The sequence below is a fragment of the Pleurodeles waltl genome, chromosome 8, assembly GCF_031143425.1.
Source record: "Pleurodeles waltl isolate 20211129_DDA chromosome 8, aPleWal1.hap1.20221129, whole genome shotgun sequence".
In the NCBI taxonomy this organism is placed as follows: domain Eukaryota; kingdom Metazoa; phylum Chordata; class Amphibia; order Caudata; family Salamandridae; genus Pleurodeles; species Pleurodeles waltl.
This window is the reverse complement of record NC_090447.1, coordinates 848,972,935-848,993,382: the sequence shown is the minus strand read 5'-3', so window position 1 is coordinate 848,993,382 and position 20,448 is coordinate 848,972,935. Positions and strand designations below refer to the sequence as shown.

Below are 20,448 nucleotides of genomic sequence, written 5' to 3'. Positions count from 1 at the left end.
CCCAGATCTATGACTAGGGGTGAGTGTTTGCATTGTTGACCACTCCGTCCATCATCCTTTTGTGTTGCTACTCTTTTGCCGGGAGCATCGATTTTCTTGCTAACCTTTTTGGTCTCGGGCAGTCACATGCGGCCTGGCTAACAGCATGTATTTGTGCAGTGGCGGCTACGATGAAATCAGGAGGGACCTACGACCTAATATATAATGGGTCTGAGGGAGCAGCTTAGATTTTTTGTCTACTCTAGGGGTGATAACCCTAGAGCGGATGGGCTCCCTGAAGATTTTGTCAGCATGCCGAAGCATGCCACGGAGCATCGTGAGAATCTGGATATCCCTGTCAGTAGATGAGAGCATGTCAAACGGTAGGACCTTTTTGATAGGGTCCCTGTGTAGTTCCACATTGTGAAATGCAGCTGCTCTTGACACTACTTGCTGGTAGGAAGTAATGTCCTCTGGTGGTGAGGGCATGCAGGATATAAGTCTGGATCATTGGCCATATTGGGTCAGGGTCATAAGTGTTCAATGGGTCCCGGTCATGCTGTGTCTCACCCAGATCTTCCCCAACATATAAAGGGGATCCTTGAGGGATTTTATCTCCTGGAGTAGGTGAGGCAGGAGAATGAGGAGGAGAGGTAGGTGGAGGAGAAGAAGGGGATGTAGGAGGAGGAGAAGGTGGATCAGGTGGAGGAAATGGAGAAGGCCTGCAAGATGGGCTGGTGGCCTTTACCTTGCTTCTTTTCTTTGGAGTTGAAGAAATATCAGGGCTTTTCGAAAAGACAGCCTCCTCTTTAGCAGTTCAGGAAGAGAAGCAACAATTTGTCCTCAACCCTCCTGAATATGGGGACGGCACTGACGAGCATCCATAGCCTCTAGGATAGGCTCCACGGGAGAAGGTGTATCCGAAGTCTAACTTGAATCTCTCTGCTCCGAGGTTTTCGGGTCCGTGGATTTGGGCACCGAAGGCCTCATTTGGTGCAATTTCATCTGCACCGATGTAAAGGTGGTGGGTGGTTGGCTCAAAGCCGAAATTCGGACCGGGATGGAAACGATGTCTCGGTCTGAGGTGCCGGAGGTCGAAGATGAAGTTGATGGCTTTGTTTTGGTTTTTTTCAGAACCGAGCCAGAGGGTGGGCAGCTAAAAGGGATTTTAGGATCCGGCTATGGCCTGGTGGCAGTGGCAAACCAGCAACTTCTAGATGGGGCTTTGTTACAGTCTTGGGGTGGGTAGGATGGGCTAAGGTACTCATGGGTTGTGCAGATGTTACCTTGTGGCTTTCGATGTCCGACTCCACGTTGGGGGAGTCCTGGATAGAGAAGGTCTCTTCCTCTTGTTCTGGTTCCTCCTGGGTGTGTTCCTCCCCAAAGACATCCAGGGTGTCATCAGGAGTCCCGTGCGCCATTTCTAGTCGACACGCCCTTCAGTCCCGAAGCATTTTCTTTGACGGGAAGGATCTCCAGGTGTCACAGGTAGCCTCCTGGTGATCGGGGGACAGGCACAGGTTACACAACAGATGTAGGTCAGTGTGTGGAAATTTAGCATGGCACTAAAGACAGAAACGAAACAGTGTTCATTCCATCAGCGTGGCATAGTGCTTGGTGCCCCGTGGTGAGGCAGGCCTGAGATCGGCAAAGATGCCCCAGTGGGCACGGGATCAGTGCCCATCCCGAAGATTCAAGATGAGCACTTAGATAGGAAAGCACAAGAGAAAACAATACTGTTGAAGAAGAGAAGATGGAAATAATGATTTTGAACCGGAGCGAGTTGAAAGACGGACCGAAGACACACACATTCGAACGCGACGGAGGAGAGAAAACAATCTAGCAAAGGAGTTGATGCAATTGTGCACTATCACGAGAGGAGGAGTCACTCCATTGTGTGACTGGAAATGCTTCTTCGACGTAAAACAACTTGCACCACTCCGGGCCAAACACTAGATGCCAGGAGTATGCAGAGCATGTGTATCTACAGCCACACTTGCCATTGAACAAAATGTCTTTACAGCTCTGCTTGATCCTGAATGCTGGCTAGGAAGAGGATGATGTGCAGCAAACATTTAATTAATGGTAATTTTATGAAAAAATATATATGCTTTCTTTCACAGCACTTTTTTCCCATTTTCCCCAAAATACTAAAATCTTGCTATATTTTGCCTATTTTCTCGGCTCCATTTAAGGGATTGCATAAACCCCATCTACCTTTAGAAACCACAAAATGTGGGTAAAAAGGATGCAAATTCAGCATGGGCTTACGACTGGGGGTGGAAAAACCTTACCAGCTAAGGGGTAAAGTACTAACATGTTTATTCACTTCCTTTACTTGGGTCTTCCTTCTGCATCACACACCTCAAAGTCGAGCAGGGGTGGATTCTTAACCACAACTCGAGGGATCCAAGTTGGGTCTTTGTTAAGGGTGTGGGTGAGGCCAGCAAGTGGTAAGAGTGGAAGGGGTTAGACAGTAGCTTTTGACAAGTGGCATGTGACTGTACATGACAACAGTCGAATCAAACTCATTTCTTTTAACATTAGGTGTTACAAAAACCTGAATAAGAAACAGAGGTACTGCAGTGAAAAGAGACCCAGATGGTATATTTGTGCTAGTGTAGACCCAGGTAAGCCAGCAAACCACTATGTTAATTAATGAATATACCCCCAATTTATGGCAGAGGGGATTGTTAAAAGGCGTTCTGGAAGATCTGGTGAGTTCTAGCTAGAAGGAGGTATGGCAGGATGCAATATTAATCTGGTGTACAGTGCTGTTCTGGACAGAAAGGGCATTGGTTCATGCATGACCTAGGATATGTCAAAGTCCCTGCAAGAAAAATTCAGAGACCACTACTTAGAGGATGCATGGTGTATGCCACACCCAGATGAACATATAAAACCCTTTATATTATTCAAATTCATGCATAGATTCTGTCTTAAGAACACATGATCTCAGATGATCTCTGGAAGAGCTGCAGATCATTGAGATTTCTTAAACTGCACCCACTTAAGGGTGACTACAGTGACAGAAGGCACCACCCCATGGCCATTTTCCATGACTAGGTATATAAGTGAGAGCTCAATGACTGTACTAAGTCACTGATATGGGGCCTGGTGATGAGCTTAACTTGCAGAGGTGACAACATTAGAAAAGGGTAAATGGTTACATTTACTACTGAACTGAAAGCATGAAAGCAAATAAATAAGCACCATAACACCCATGCAATGTGTCCTCAGTTGGCTTCAGTTGGTTACCATGCACAGCTGGCTGTGCTGCTTTCTGATAGGGCCGAAACAACTGTCCTTAAGTTAGGAAAAGTGATTTATGGGATGGGGACAAGGTTGCCCTATGCTGACCAACAGACTGAGAGTCCACAGACTGAAAAGAAAAATTCTGTGCCTTAAATAGGGAGACCGGCATTGGACAACTTGCGATGGTAAAAAGCAGGCTTTGTTTAAGAACTTTGAGCATTCCTTGTATGCCAAAAGATAGAAGGCTCATCAGGACCGTTATTTCACACCAACTCAGTAAAGCCTTTGGAGGAATCCATATCGTCTGTCAAAATTAATTTAGTGCTCCAATAGAGGAATTCAAACAAAACATTCGGGGCAGGCAGCTTTACGGTTGGCTTCTTTAGAGAATTCCTCCACTTTCGTGATAAGGAGGTAGCACATTTCTTCAATGTTTTAAAGGGGACAGTGGAATACCCCCCAAACATGTAGGAAGGGGGCATGGACATCACCCTCATCCTAAAAAATGGGGAGAGTCTTGTAGAGACCACCTTGTTAAATACAGATGTAAAATTGTTGCCCAAGTTTCTAGCAAACAGAAAAAGAAAACAAAGGCTTACCTAAAAGATTTAAACTCAGCAGCAAGGACCAGACAATATACATAGAGTAGCCTACCTTACGGAAAAGACAATTCAGAAGCAGCTCCCAGCTCTGCTGTTTATGCTGGATGCTGACAATGCATTTAATCACTTGAGCTGGGAGTTCTTGACACATAAAAGGATTAATTTGGGTCCAAAAATGCTGGGTTGGATTCTGAAAAATTATGCCACACTATGCATGAGGGCCAGGGTGAATGCGGACAAATCAGACAGTTCTAACTTGAAAGAGGAACCAGATGGAGGTGCCAACTGTTCTCACTGCTTTTAGACATGATTGTAAACTCCCTAGCTATGACCATTAATGAACATCCAGGAACTAGAGGCATGCAATTTAGGTTTTATGAACGCATGACCTGCCTATTTGCTTATGTGTTGCTGTCCCTGACTGATCTTTAACTATCAATCCTTCAGATTTGAAGGTTCAAGTCCTCATTCAGAAAGCCTGTGCTTTCAAGATTAATATACCTAAGTCAGAAATCCTAACCATTCCTCCCCCAATGGAATAAGTTCAACAGTAAAAAATGGAGAACAGTCTACTATGGGTGGATACACTCATTCAATACTTAGGCCTTCACCTCACAATAAGATTAGAGGGGTGTTACATAGCTAACTGGGCTAAACTATGTAAACAAACTGTGGACAAATTGTGATGATAGCGCCCTTTTTATGTATAAGGTTGGGAAAGATTAACATCCTCAAAATTAACATCCTTACTATATTATTATACCTTTTCCACACTTTGCCCATCCTGATAACCCACTTGATGAACATGCAGAAGATGTTCCTCAATTTTATGTGGGGGTAGGTAGAAAAAGAATTAGGTACTGTCAGGGAGCACACCTGTGGTTCATAATTTCATCAATGTTTAGGGAGACAGACAAGAAGTGGTTGCTAATGAATCAAGCAGTTGCAGGTTGGACCCTTTGGGACCTACTAAGGCTGGATAAGTCATGTAGACACACAAATGCTTTTATTTCTATCCCAACAAAAACAGTGCTGGAGGTCTTCGGCAGTGGTGACATTCAAAATCTCCTGGCATGTTTTCCCTCCCCAAATACACCAGTTCATTGCAACCTACTCTGCATTCCCGCCATTCATTGAAGCTCCTTTGACATGTGGAAGCAGCATGATTGGTTTACTCTCAGTTAAGGTGTCGTTTTGACAGTGTTCTAACAAACGGTTTGAGACATGTGAAGCTGAATTGTGTGTGGGGTCAGAGGCTACACTTCCATTCTATCTTGATAATGTTCAGTTTCAACACTTGGAGTTATACCTTCCAAACAAGGCTGTGATCACTACAATGCTTAAGGAATTCAAAGGCTACAATGGGGAAAAGGGTCTAGTGGCAGTAAATACTTTGGTTATTTCTGGTGGCATGGCCAAGGGATAGGAACATTCCTCCCACCTGCACCTAGGACTGCACCCCCCTCAAATAGAAGGAAGAAGAGGAACAAATCAGTGATTTGTGATGAAACTAATGGAGGATGCATTTGGAATTTATCTAAAAATTTGTGTGGCCAAAGATTTGCCAAGGGAGTTGCAAGACTTCAAGCAAAAAAAGTAAGGTTCATGACAGCACATAAAGTAAAAGGGCTAATGCATATCATCTGGCTGCTGTCACAGAACATATTAAAATATTTAATGAAATATGAATGTCTATGTTCTTCTTGAGGGACTTCAAAAGAGAAACAGGTCCTGAAGAGATGTAACAAAATTGGCAATCACAGCACACGTAAAAATCATCATATTCTGCAAGAAAATTCAGCCAGAGAGATTAGGGGGAGTGACATCAAAAAATTAAAGGGATAACCAAACTATTAGACTGAGACCTAAGACTGCTGAAATGGATATATATTCAGTTCCATAATTGACAGCAATCGTCTTTCCAAATGACCGTTCAGCCGAGTGGGAAAGCTGTAATGGGACCAGTGGGGAGACCGCCAGCACTGCAGCGGTCTCCTCCTCCAGAGTTTGGCAGACGGATATTTCTGTTCGCAAACTCCTAATGACCCCACAGGTTGGTTTCTCTACTTGAATTTGAATTAATTCTACTAATTCTTTGTAAAAAGCTTAATGCTACATGGTTAAATCATATTCTTAAATCATGGATTTATTAAAAAAACTCATAAATGTTGTATGATTACAAGACTTTTCTTTGCAAAAATATATGGGGCCAAGCTGTATTTTGTAATACGAAAAGTAGTGCTACAGGAGTACTACTTACATACTACAAAATGCAATTCACAAACCAATGAGTGTAAATCTCCACCTCCACCTCGCCTTTCTTTTCTATGGGGAGATTCTTGCACATGCAAGTTTACTACCTAGTAAAAACAAATGTAACTGTACTGCTTAGTAGTAAATGTGGGAGGGACTAACGGGAGTTATTGAAGGAGATATACTACCTACCAAATGGGAAGGATTAGGGAGAAGTAAGGAGGGGCTTAAGGAGGGTTAGGGAGGGATGTGCATCCATGCACACAAGCCCAGTTTTTTTCACAAACTGTACTTCTAAAGACACTTAGGGACTGACTAGGGGGTCTGGACTCCCACAGCCTGCACCACTTCCAAGTGGGGACTCCAAGCCCCATACAACACTGCACCTGGAGGTGCAGATGAAAAGCCAGGGAGAAGGGGGTATGGCTTTCTGCCAAGTCGCACTACAAAGCATTGGCAACAATTCCACTGTGCCGGACACTCTGGGACTGCCTAGGGGATCTGTAGCCCCACAGCCTGCACCACTTCCAAGTGGGGACTCCAAGCCCCATACAAAACTGCACCTGGAGGAGCCGATGAGAAGCCAGGGAGGAAAGAGGGATGGCTTCCTGTCAAGTCCCGAAAAAAGCGCTGGCAACAATTCCACTGTGCAGGACACTCTGGAACTGCCTAGGGGATCTGTAGCCCCACAACCTGCACCGCTTCCAAGCAGGGACTCCAAGCCCCGTACTACACCAAGCCTGGAGGTGCCAAAGAGCATCTGGAGAGGAGGGGATGTGACTTCCTGCCAAGTTGTGCTACAAAGTGCTGGCAACAATCCTGCGTGGGATGTGCCCGGGGCCAAGACGGGACCCTCATAGCTCGTCTGAGACAAGAAGAAGCAGGGCCACATTATTAACGTATACAGCTCCACCTATCCTGGTTGCATTAGAAGTTGTTCTAGGAACACTGTGGTAAGAATAATCTTTGGCAAGTGCTTCTTTTATAAAGGGGAAAAAGGAAGGCTAGAGGTAGCCCGCTGGGTGGCAAAGATTACAAGAAAAGCGGCTCCACATGCAGCAAAGAACGGTACAATTGACAATATTGATAACCTTATAGAGGTGGAAACATTACTAAACAAAGGGAACTTGACGGAACACTCTGAGTCTGGCCCAAAGATAGTAGATATTTTTTTAAAGAAAACTCATAGTACTGCTAATGTGAGAAAATCATTAGAAGTACCTACCTAAATTCAGTCTTTTGCTTCTGTCAACTGTCTGAGTTTGAGTGCTTGAACTGGTACAGCCCACTTTTAGTACTGGAAATTGAGAATGGTACTGTGAACAGCTTTGCTAATCAAGGGGCTCTGACCACGCACATACCCTATATGGTTCAAAATAAAGTAGATACTGACTGAATTTGTCGTAAAGAGTCAAGCCAAAAAAAAAACATATTAACAAACAGCTGGGGATTGAACTTGCTCATATGAGGGCAAAAATAGAAAAACTGGTAGACTGTAACTATTAGGTAATAGGGGTGAGATGTCTAGATGCATAAGAAAGAGGAGGGGCCCGCAGTGAATTGGTTAAATGATTCTGCTACAAAACAAAAGGGGAATGCAATATATCTCTGATTTGAGACAAATTGTGATATCATTGACTGTGGCGATCTATGTAATATGCTACTGATTCTATTGTTTTCATATTTATGTGTATGCTTTTTATGGTTTATTTACAAGAAATAAATCAAAGTACAACTACTACTTCTAAAGTTACTATAGCCAGAATTAGTAGTAAATGTACTCCAGCTCAGAGTTAGAGTCCAGCACCACACATATCCAACTACTGGTACTGCAACACCCTCCCACAGGAAATAACAATGGCAGGGAATTCAACTAAAACCCTATAGGAAAATGTTAAATCAATTATTTAAAATAGTTAAACTAGTTAAAATATATTAATATTAATTTCAAAAAAGTAAAAATAAAACATATTTATCTTTCAATTTTAAAATATTTGAATGACCTTTTCTGAATTTTAAATTAAAGTAACATTTATTTTCTTTAAAATATAATCAAACTAGTTTTACATATTTTTATACGTCACTTTTAATCTTATTAATATTAAATATATAACTTTAGGTGGGAATTTTTTATTCAACTTCAGACAAAATAATTTGAATTTCATTTTTTATATTCAAAATAATACCCTGTATGATTCAAAATTGAGTTAATTGTGCTGTAACATTTTTCATTTTTCTCCTACATTTCAAATAATTATATAAGATTATTTTACATTAACATTAAAAAGAAAAATATGTTTACTAATTTTTTTAAGTTTAATCATTTTTTTTTACTTTTCCCTATACTCTACCCTAAGAAGTTTTCACCAGTGGTGTGGCGATACCTCTTTGATAAGGTACAGGGAAAATGTGACAAGTTTACTAAATTATAAAAAGTTCTGTATATAATTTAAACTAATTTTATTATTACAAAAATAAAAACAATTCTCAAATATTTACATCAAAACAGCTTAATAGAATATTTTATCATAAAAAATATTTTTTTGTAATTACATATACATTTCTTAACACCAAACTAACTTCATAAATATAATTTAAAAAGTCAAAATAAGTTAATTTAAACTTTACATTATTTCTTAAGGGGTTCTATTTTCAGTTCCTGCCTTCATTATTTTCTGTAGTAGGGTGCTGCTGTATTAGCAGCTGGCTGTGTGAGGGCTATTACTGCTCCTTTTTGGACATAGTAACTTCCATTCATAATTCTAGGTCTCCCATCTGCTTCAGGGGGTGGAGACATGTAAGTCTACACTTTTGAGTAACTTTACACTCGTAAATGGAAAATAGCCAAATGAAGTAAATTTACTCCAAAGTTTAAGAGCAAACATGCTTGTGCAACCTACTAACAGTTTCCCTTGTGAATGGCTCCAGTGAACTGTGAACAGCCAAAAGCAGTAAAATTACTCATAAGTTTAAGTCTAAATTTACTTGTGTAACTTACTCACAAGTGTAAGACAGCCACTAGCCGAAGGAGTCACTCTTTAGTCCAGGGTTGAAACAGAAAAATAGGTCTCAAGCAGCAAGACAGACATTGGAGGGCACCAGGCAGGCTTCAGGCAGCAGGGCAGTTCTGTTGGAGCAGGAGAGATTTCCTCCTCACAGAGGGTATTGGAATTCCCTTCCCCCTGCCCTGGTTCCAGGATGTCAAAAGGCAAACAAGACAAGTGTGAAGTTCTTTATGAGTGGGCTTGAAGTCCAAGTGGGGCTGTGCATTGCCCCACCCCACCCATCCTGTCAGGATAGCCCATCCTGTCAATATCTAGTCCCCCTTTAGTGTGACTGCCTGGGAGGAATACACAAAGGCCAACTACACCTAGTCATGTGACGTAGGAAACAGGCTGCAGGCACCAAATGTTTGGAACAGAAAATGCAGCCTGTCCAAAAGTAGCATTTTCAGAATTGTATCTGACTTTACCACTAAAGAGGATTTTAAATTACAGTTCCTTAGACATCAAACATAACTTAGAGGCAATGTGTGAAGTATGTATGCAGTACACAAAGAGTATGACAAAAATCCAATCAGTAAAATCACAGTTATGAATTTTTAAAGGTTTAGGTTCAAAATGGCACCTAAAAGAACAAAGCGCCAACTGCTTAGGTCTGGGAAAGTCAAAAGTTAAGGACAACCACGATGACGCACAAATCAAATACCCAAAATTGGTTGGGCCCGGTCAGTGCATACCTTAAGACTTAGAAAAGTTTTTTTTTTTAAGTATCTGAGAAGGCAGACGTTCAGTGGGGCAAGGCTGCAGAAGTGGCCGAGGAGGGAATGTTGTTCTCAGCTACCCATGGAGCAAAGCTGCGGTGAATATTTTTACCTTTGGACTTAGTCGCCAAAATAGAAGTCAAAAATCTCCAGTGGGACTAAGCAGAAGGCTGCAGATGAAGGCAGTTCAACAAGGTCGGATACCCCTTTGGCAAAGGACTGCTGCAACTGATTTTCTGCTGCAGAAAAGAATGTAGTGTGAGAAGCCGTGAGGTCAATCCGACTGGAGATGCATCTCAGCGAGCAGGGTGGTTCTGATTTCCTCCTGGTTCTCAAAGCACTTTGGGCCTGATTGCAACTTTGGAGGAAGGTGTTAATCCGTCCCAAATGTGTCAGATATTCCACCAGCTGTATTACGAGTCCATTATATCCTATGGAACTCGTAATACGTCTGGTGGTATATCCGTCACATTTGGGACGGATTAACACCTTCCTCCAAAGTTGTAATCAGGCCCTTTTTGTCCAAATTCTGTCCAAGTCCTCAGTTTTGGAAGCTGGGCATCTGGACACCTTTAGCACCACAACCAAGGGTCCAGAAATGGATGGAGACCTCTTGGGGGTTCGGGACACACTCAGGCTGGGACCAGGTGTAGGTTCAAGATGGTGGGAGCCTGTTATGTCACTGTGGCTTTGAATAGAAGGCCAGCAAACTAGCCTCTGAGGGTTCAAGGCAGGCTCCAGGCAGCAAAATAGTCTTTCCTGGTACAGCAGCAGTCTGACAGAGTGCACAGTAGGTCACAGCAGCAGGCAGTCCTTTGAGAGTCCTTCTGCAGGTTCAGTAGTGAACTGAATAGTATTCTAAGAGTCCTATTTTTATACACTGGGGCCCAGCTCCTAGACATTTCTGGAGGTTCTTTGACTTCTGGGATCCTCCCTGACTCCCCTGACCTGGCTCCAAGCTGGCTGTGTTGTGTAGCCATTTTAGTTATAGCTCCATGCACGTAATTTTAGCACACTAGACTGCCACTTTGCACTTTAACCTAGATATATTTTATTCAGCTTTTTTTTTAATTTTAACAATAGCCACATTTGCGGTTTTGTTTTATTTCTCTCTATCTAGCTGTTCTTTGCCTAGGCCAGCACTGTGTTCTTAAACAAGACATTTCTTTCACTGTGTGTTTCTCTCAAGGCTACAGTAAGTTAGGTTGCCGGTAAATGTGGTAAACGTTTTGTCTCTGGTATTCATAGAAACATACACATCCTTACGTAGGGACAGTTTCTCAGAACATCAGCTGTTTTATTATAAAAACACTTCCCTGTCCCATAAACGTTAGAGGAAGATTCCAACCAGATGACCACGACTGTCTACTGATTGCTGAAAGCTTCGCTACAGCTGCTTATGCAGACTTCAGGCCTTTGCTCAGGTATGGTGGATGATGTCTTCCCCAGGGGAACCTGAAGGGCAGAACTAGAGCTTAACACGCTGTGCTCTAATATAGCCTAGATAGGAATTAGTCTATTGACTCTAGTGACAATATGGTAGCGTTATTTCTATGCTTTACTCTCCTTGTCACAATCTTAATCCTGTCAAGCTTTATCGTCCTGGTTATTGAAGTACACGCTTTATTGTCTAAGATGCAGTTGCTTCATTAAAACGTTATTGAAACATCTACTGCCTCTGTTTGTCCTTGTATATGTGAGACTAATAGAACTGAGAGAAATGGATGAGATGTGAGTGACCACGATTTCCCTGAGGAATCAATTGTGTCATGCGCTCGGCTACCCAATCATCCCTGCTCTCGGGTAGAGATGAGGCACTGCTAGTTAGCCGGAGCAAAACCCGGATTGGGGAAACAGGTGTCACCTGTAGTAGGTTAGGACTCAGTCTCCCACACCGCAGGTGATTCTGCTGCTCAAATCCAGTAGTCTCATTAAAATAATGAGAACCTAAGTGACAGCTGTACTGACAATACATGGTTGTTAAGCCTATTGGGAGGAGACAGGGAACAGTCTATTTATGTGCAAGTGTGGCTGTGCTCAAATCCGCACCGCCTTTCCATCCTTCCAGTTGATGAGCCATTCAAGCTTGGCTAATCCCAGTATTGTGTGACTGTCTTGGAGGAATTCACAGCGTTCTAATGGTCAGTCACACCCAGTCAGGTGACCTAATACAGGTTGCAGGCACAAAGGGCTAGGAGCAGGAAAATGCCAACTTTCTAAAAGTGGCATTTTCAAAATGATAAATCTGACTTTGCCATTAAAGAGGGTTTATCATTACAAGTTCATATGTACCAAACATGACATATTTACCTCCTCACATTTAGAATCACAGCATATTAAATATAATAAGGAATCCTCAATGTTATCCTATGGGAGGGGGTAGGTCTCACAGTAGTGACAAACACATTTGTGAGTTTTTCACTACCAGGTTACACTTAAAAGTGCATGTCCTACCTTTTAATTACCCAGCATCCTGCCTTATGGGCTACCTAGGGCCTACCTTAGGGGTGACCTATATGTAATAAAAGGAGAGTTTGAGACTTAGCAAGGGGTTTTAACTGGCAAGTCGACATGGCAGCGGGACACTGCATTCAGGCTGCAATGGCAGGCCTGGGACATGTTTTGAAGTGCCATTTAAGTTAAATTGATTGATAATGAGTTTCACATGGATATGTGTTTTGTGATAATTATACCCAGGTTCATGTGGGCTTTCTGGATTGCTCTTGTATTTGTTTAGTTTATTTATGTGGATGGCACAATAGGTCCTGCAGGCCTACTAGTAGGCAGGGCTGTGGAATTTAATAAAATATCTATTTGCTCATGAGAAAGGTTGACTCATAAATCTTCTTGTCCTGTAAAACAAAATACTTGTGCCTTTAGTGCCATGTAGTGCAGCAACAAATGATGGCAGCAATCTCATTATATAAGAGCTCTGAAATAGCCTCTCTCATTATGCCAGGGCTAATACTATAGTAGGGCTTGAATACTAGCAATTTCCTTGTTTTGCCACCTTTCCACAGATCTACATACTGGGGCTACAGTTAGCGGTTAGCAATAGTTCCAGGGTTGGAAAGCCCTTTTGAGTCTGTGCAAACCTACTTACTTGCATGTCTGGACTTGTACTTGTGACAAGGGCACAAGTAAAGCTTTGTCAATGATTGGGAAAAAAAAGTGGTTGGAGGGAAATTTAACCTGAAAATGCTCAACAGATTTTCGCACTAGCAAATCTACACAAGCAAATTTTCTAAAATACAGTTCACAAATTTGTATATCGGAACACAACTTAGTTTTGTTCCATGCCAGGAACTACTATTTTAGTGTGCGCTTTTTGAGACCAATAAGTATTTTTGTCTATGTTTGTTACAAAGGTGAGAGCACAGCAGCTCCCACAACAATAAAGTTTTACAAAAACCACGTCAAAACAAGACAAGCATTGACCAGACCAAAAGACTGACCACCTATGTCAGACCCAGTGACTTTGCCAATGCTTGTTTATTTTCTTGTTTCCCACAATCTTGTTGAAACTGGCTACACTGATTTTCCATGATTATTATGTTTTGGAAATTCCAGCATGCATTAACGCATTTTACTAAGTGATGCTTCAAAGAAATGGTACGTAACATTTCACAGTAGTTTAGTAACACGTTTTTTTCCCCAGTTGCATTTTTTTCGTGAATATGTTCATTTGAAAGCAAAGAATTATAGATCTTGCTTTCAAGCTTCTGCAAATACGTGCATCTAATCAAAGATCATTCTAGGAGCATTATACATAGCCTCATACCTCATACTGTTAAACTTTGCAAACGTGAATGCACATCTTTTTGACTGGATGCACGATAAAGAAATAAGGTTTGAGTTTACAACATTTTTTTTAGACTGATCATCCTAATAGTAAAGGCTTTGCAACAATGAACCATGAATACAAATTGGAGCAGCATTAATACAGACAGATATTACCTCAACTGCAGACAAATTCCCTTCCCTGCTCCCCAATCTGGTACTGTAAACTGGCAGCCAAGGGGTTTGTGATGCAGGGGGCTGGGACTACTAGTCCCAAGGACAACACAAACATGAACACTTGCTGTCCTTGCCCCCAAACAATATGTCCTGGGCATTGGGCTATAGGAATTCCACACCCTTCTAGTAGCATTTAATTTACAGGCCCTTGGAACATAATATACCACTCTGCAAGGGACCTTTTAGTAAATTAAACATAAATACAGTATATACCAATTAAACCATGATCAGAGAAGTGAGTACAAGCACTTTAGCACTGGTCAGCAGTGGTAAGGTCCAGGCAATTCTAAGGTTGACAGAAGCAAAAATACTGAAAAAATGGAGGCAGGCAGGCAAAGTGTCTGGGGAGAGTCCACTCCAAGGCTGACGGGTCTAACACCCACTGAGCTTTGCCTACCAGAAAAATGCACTTACCACTGATACATTTAAGTTGCGTTTAATTTGCATTTAAGGTGTGTACATTGTATTGTACATGTAGCTACCTGCAGATGAAATTCCCACAAAATACTGAATATTTTGGTCTTTTCAGACACGTCTATGATTCTGCCCCCATGTTCACTGACCCCGTCCCCACTGTACTCAGGATCAGAGTTCCTATACTTTTCTTTTTCACTTCAACCACTTTCTAACTGGCACCACTAACTTCCATGTGTTCAGATTTTGGGAATTGGGGTGAAAGGCCCAACCATCCTGCTGCAAAAACAGGTTTGAGCTGCAGCTGCATCAGCATACACAAACTAATACCCTCACCTGAAGCAATATGAAACTGAAAGCATTCTCCATGGAATCATCAGGGTGAAAAATATGGCATAAAACAGAGATCACTTATGGTGCTAGGCTGCGGTGAACAGAACCCCAAATGGAAACCTCTATCTGGAGAGTATTATCTCAGTCACTTTTCAATATATTTCGAATAAGAGGTGACTGAGAACGTTCACCCTCCCTTTGAGATATCCCTCAACATTCCCTGGTATTGCACACACTTTCACAGGCTGATTGCTACACCACCAGGCCTATTGATACAATGGCTTTTGGTTGCATTGTCCAACACAATCTGGACATTGCCCACTGAGACTTAAGACAATCGAGGTCTTCATGGCATGACGGACTGCTTGCAGCTCAAACACATTTATGAGGAGATGTCACTGTGTTCTCAAACAATAATCGAGCACTCTCAACTGCCATTTGGTAAAAGACATTCCAACAGGTTGGACAATGCTATCAGGCTCAACAGATGTAAGAAGTCCAGGACTGGTATCCATGCTCGATATAAATACAGCAGAATCATCACCTGAATATCGTTTTCCGCTATAGAGAGAAGGCCTCCCTAATTGTGGTGTTGAGCACAATGCCAATAAAAGTCTTGGGGTAGGGTAAGAGTTTTGGATGTTGATGGTTAAGCCAAGATCATGGAAAACAGTCACTTCAGTTGCAAAATGTTCCTGGTCAGTGCTAGGGACTTCAGCTTCAAAAGCTAATCTTCCACGTACGGAGATCGATGAACTCCTAAACCTCTACAGTGAAGCTGCCATGCCCACTAGCACTTTGAGTAGACATGGTGAGTTTATTAGTCCCAATAGGGTGACCACAAATTAATAGTGTTATGACCTCATCAGGAATCTCAAATAGGGGCTCTGGGTGAGGAGAATTGTAAAATGAAAGAAGCTGTCCTGAAGGTCTATGAACATCAATCAATTGCCTGAGTTCAAGGACAGCAAGGCAAGGACCTCTGCATCCAGGATTGAATTGCAAGCTGATAAGTACACTCTGAAGGACAGGGGTGGACAGGTGGGGAGAATAGGAGGGGAAGGGCATAGCCCTGAGTAATCAGCTGGAGCACCCTGTGGTCCTTCGCTATCACCTCACAATGAGCGATCAAATGTAATATCTTTCCGCCTCCAGTAGGTGATGTCATGAGGTAGGAATCAGAAGAAGTTAGAGGCATCAGAGCACGCAGAAGGCGGTGGGAACTCAAACTACTGTTGCTGATAGCACCTCCAAGAATCACCCGTCTTGAAAGGAGCAGTTAAGATTGCTGTACCATTTGGATTGGCTTACACAAGTGCTACTGTCTCGACTGCATACCCCTGAAATAATCAAGGAATTTCTGATACTGTTGGTGGAACTGATGGGCAGCGGAGACCACAACTAGGACATAAGCTATAGCCTTGCAACATTCTAAGCAGGAACAGAAATTCTTCCTGAAAAGCTGCTCATCATCAAAAGACATAATCAAGAGAGCAGCTTGGACATCTGAAAACCTAGTGGAACACATGTATGTCAATGCAGCATGACAGCCATATCCATCAACTGAACAACTGTGTCCATGGATTCGAAACCACAGTTCCAGATCTACTTTGGGGAATTAAGGCAATCCTTCACTGTGAGAAAGTAGCCTCTTTCTAGCATGGTTACCTCCATTTTTGGCCTGCTTGTCAGTGTGTTTGACTGTGTCACTGGGATCCTGCTAACCAGGACCTCAGTGTTTATACTCTGGCCCCTTTAAATTTGGTTGTTGGATACTGTTAACATAGTATTCCACTCATAATTGGCATACTGGTGCCCTCTTATAAGTCCCTAGTATATGGTACATAGGTGCCCAGGGCATTGGGGTTCAACGGGATCCCTGTGGGCTGCAGCATTTATTTTGCCACCCACAGGGAGCCCATGCAAAGGCCATTGCAGCCTGTGTGAAATGGTGCATGCACCCTTTCACTGCCATTTACACTGCACTAGGTCACGTATAAGTCACCCATATACCAGGCCTTCCAACCCTGAAGGCAGGGTGCAAAGTACCTGTGTGTGAGGGCACCCTTGCAGTAGTAGAGGTGCCCCCACGTCACCCAGGACCATTTTCCTGGACTTCGTCAGTGCGGGGACGCCATTTTATGCATGTACTGTACACAGGTCTCTACCTATGTACCGCTTCACAATGGTAACTCCGAATATGGCCATGTTTGGTATCAAACATGTTGTAATCATACCCCAAGGCTTTTGCAAGCATTGGTTGTATGATTCCATGCACTCTGTGGGCTCCTTAGAGGACCCTCAGTACTGCCATTACAGCCTTCTGAGGTTTTGCAGGCAGCCCCAGCTGCTGCTACCTCACAGACAGGTTTCTGCCCTCCTGTTGCTTGAGCAGTGCAAGCCCAGGAAGGCAGAACAAAGGATTTCCTTTGGGAGAGGGATGTTACATCTTCTCCCTTTGGAAAGAGGTGTTACAGGCTTGGGAGGTGCCCTCCTAGCATAATCCAGTCTACACCGGTTCAGGAACCCCCAGTCCCTGTTCTGGTGTGAAACTGGACACATGAAAGGGGAGTGACCACTCCCCTGTCCATCACCACCCGAGGGGTGGTGCCCAGAGCTCCTCCAGAGTGTCCCTGGGTTTTGCCATCTTGTATTCCAAGGTGGTAGGGCACTCTTGGAGCATCTGAGTGGCAAGTAGGTAACGTCAGAGCCCCCCCGATAGGTGCTTACCTGTTTAGCTGACCAATCCCCCTTTCAGGGCTATTTAGGGTCTTTCCTCTGGGTGTTTCCTCAGATTCAGATTGCAAGACTCCAGCAGGAATCCTCTGCATCCTTTTCTTCACCTTCTACTGATGAAACTACATTTGGACCTTCCAGGAACTCTACAAACTGCAACAAAGAAGCAAAGACGACTTCTGCAACATTGTAACTTCAGCTCCTACCAGCAACTGCAGCTGTTTCCAGGTTGTGCATCCTCTGAGGACTGCCTGTCTTCAGCCTACACCAGAAGAACGAAGGAATCTCCCTTGAAGTGAAGAAGTCAATTCCCTGCTTCAGCAGGCACCCCTCAGCAGTGACGACTGGTGGCTTGGGTCCCCTCTCCTGAAGAAGTCGTGGATCCAGCATCACAGGTGGTAGACTGAAGTGGTCCCAACGGTCCTGACGTCCTACTGTCCAATTTTGGTGGTGGTAAGTGCGTGCCTCTCATGCAAGCGAGTACCCCCGTGCACTGCGTGTTTTGCGGTTGCCAAGGCCTGTTGGCATCCTTCCATGAAGTTCTTCGTGCATCGTGCAGCTCTGGCCCCCAGCACTCTATCCTGTGATGCACAGCCTCCTGCGTGGTTCTCCGGCGGCGTGGGATCCCTTTGTGTAGTGCTGCATGGGCATCGTTTTGCACCTTCTTTTTCCCCATGCTGTGGGACTTCTGTGCATGCTGCTATCTCTTCTGAGGGCTCTCTGAGTTGCTAAGATATCCCTCTGTCTCCCCTTACTGCGTAGAGGCCACCAGGTCCATCCTTGTCCCGGGCAGCGCCATTTTCCACTAACCGTGAGCTTTGTGTGTGCCAAGGCTTGTTGGAGGAATCCAACGCCACAAACCAGACTGCAATCATCCATCTGGCGTGGGACATCATCTGCACCAACCAGGAACCTGCATCCGTCTTCTTAAGTGCAGTACTGTCTGTTCTTCTCCAGCAGTTCTTCTTTTGCACCTTCATCCGGGTTAGCAGGGGCTCCTGTTCTCCATGGACTCTTCAGTGCTTTTTGGACTTGGTCCCCTTCTTCCACAGGTCTTCAGGTCCAGGAATCCATTATTGGTGTCATGCAGTCTCGTCTGGTTCTTGCAAAATCTTCTATCATGGGTTCCTGTTTGTTCTAGGAAAGTTACTGTGATTTACTCTTGCTTTCCTCGGTTTTGGGGTGGGTTCTACTACTTACCTTTGGTGTTTTCTAATTCTCCTAGCGCCCCTCTACACACTACACTTGCCTAGGTGGGAAACCAACTTTTGCATTCCTCTATTTTAGTATATGGTTTGTGTTTCACCTAGGCTCATTTCTAACTATTTTGATTTTCACTATTTGCACTGTTTTGTAACTGTTTTTACAGCTATATAGGCATTCAAGTGTGTATACTGTGTATATTACTTACCTCCTAACAAGTATAGTCTCTAAGGTATTTTTGGCATTGTGGCACCAAAATAAAGTACCTATTTTTTTGTAACACTGAGTATTTTCTTTCATGAGTGTGAGTACTGTGTGACTACAGTGGTAATGCATGAACTTTGCATGTCTCCTAGTTAGGCCTTGGCTGCTCATCCACACTAACCCTAGAGAGCTTGGCTTCTAGACACTGACTACATTTTACTAGTAAGGGATAACAGGACCTGGTATAAGGTGTAAGTACCTTTGGTACCCACTACAAACCAGGCCAGCCTCCTACATTCACCAGGTCAGAGAATGGCTTCTTCATATGTTCAGGCAGGCTGATAATGGTATTTTTCACAAGTTCCGATAAGGTATGGACATGTTGGTATAATAGGCAGGTGGCATTAGCTGTGTAGAGAGCCAAACTGTATGGGTAAAAATTATACATCCTAAAGCATCAATCTTTTTTGAATTTTTTTGGCCACTGCAGTGAGGGACATACAGTGTTTCATCATTTAAGTTCACCTGACTTAGCCAGCCCAGTCAGCTCCATGGCAAAATTTTAGAAAAGTGGCAAAGAAAGGGGTGAACAAATGAGAAAGGTGCCCTCGCCACTTTTGACTTAGGATATAGAGCCTATAAAAGCTAATCACTGGGGTCAGAGCTGGACAGCCCCCAAAAATGAAACCCTCGTAGAAGACTAGATCTAGCATCACTAGCTGTAAGACCTCGACTTGCCAGGGATGGCTAATGGGTTGAGAAAAGTCCCTCAGTTTCTTACACACCAGGGGTCGTACAATGTTGAGGAATTCTCTAGTACTGAGGAATGACAATGACACTCCAAACAGTCCAGACAACTCGACTGCTTCCTCAAGGACATAGAGGACCTCTTCTTTCTGTAATGCTTTCTGTGGGACGATTTCATGGGAATATCTCCCAAGGAAGGAGGATAACCTTTGGGAGTCTGCCTGTGGACCACAGACTGAAAAAACCTGACCTCTCACTTCCTAATAAGCTTTGGGAGCATGGAGCAGCAAAAGATGCAGTTAGTGGTTTTGTGTCAAGACTCTAGACACTACATGTGGGGGTCTGAAAGGGACACTATCATTCAGCACTCCCTGTAGGGCTTGAAGCCTGAGGTTCTTTGAGAGGCCGTTGTTTTAGAAAACTGAGGATTTAGTTTTCTGATGCAACAGCAAGAAGGAGCTTCAAAATGTGGCAATGAGGGTTGAAGTAAAAGGAACTGACTCCAGCGCATCAGCTGCAGCCTAATATTCCCCAGTCACCTTCAGAGGTGGAGTGAAGGCTGGAGTCATGCGGAGTCACCTGGCAGCGTTGGAGGGTAATTGTGGAGAAAAGCTTTCCAAACCAGCCTGGAGCCTGGAAAGGAGTATTCATAAGATGAGGAACTTGCAGGAAGATGCATGCATCAGAAATGAACTGCAACAAAGAAAATGTCATCATACACTTGAGAATTTCTGTTGAGAATTAATGTTCTAGAAGAAGTGTATCAAAAGACAATGCAGCACTTGATGGTTCACTAAATGATGATGATAGGATAGCGAGTATATAAAGGCTAGAGACAATGGCTAAGAAGTGTCATGTAATTCACAAGCAAATTAAGCCATTTTTATAAAAGTCATAGCTTAAGAAACTTGGGTATTCATTTGGACCCTGGTGAGCCGTTCT

General features: G+C 43.3%; 1 protein-coding gene across 1 annotated transcript in view; it reads right to left on the bottom strand.

Moving 5' to 3' along the window:
* Positions 1-1,400, bottom strand: part of LOC138249562 (putative nuclease HARBI1) — a 37,920-nt gene extending 36,520 nt beyond the window's left edge. Inside the window, exon 1 of the mRNA XM_069203508.1 lies at positions 1,266-1,400. Within this exon, the coding sequence (XP_069059609.1) occupies positions 1,266-1,400 (135 nt within the window). The remainder of the gene's footprint in view (positions 1-1,265) is intronic.
* Positions 1,401-20,448: the final 19,048 nt, after the last annotated feature.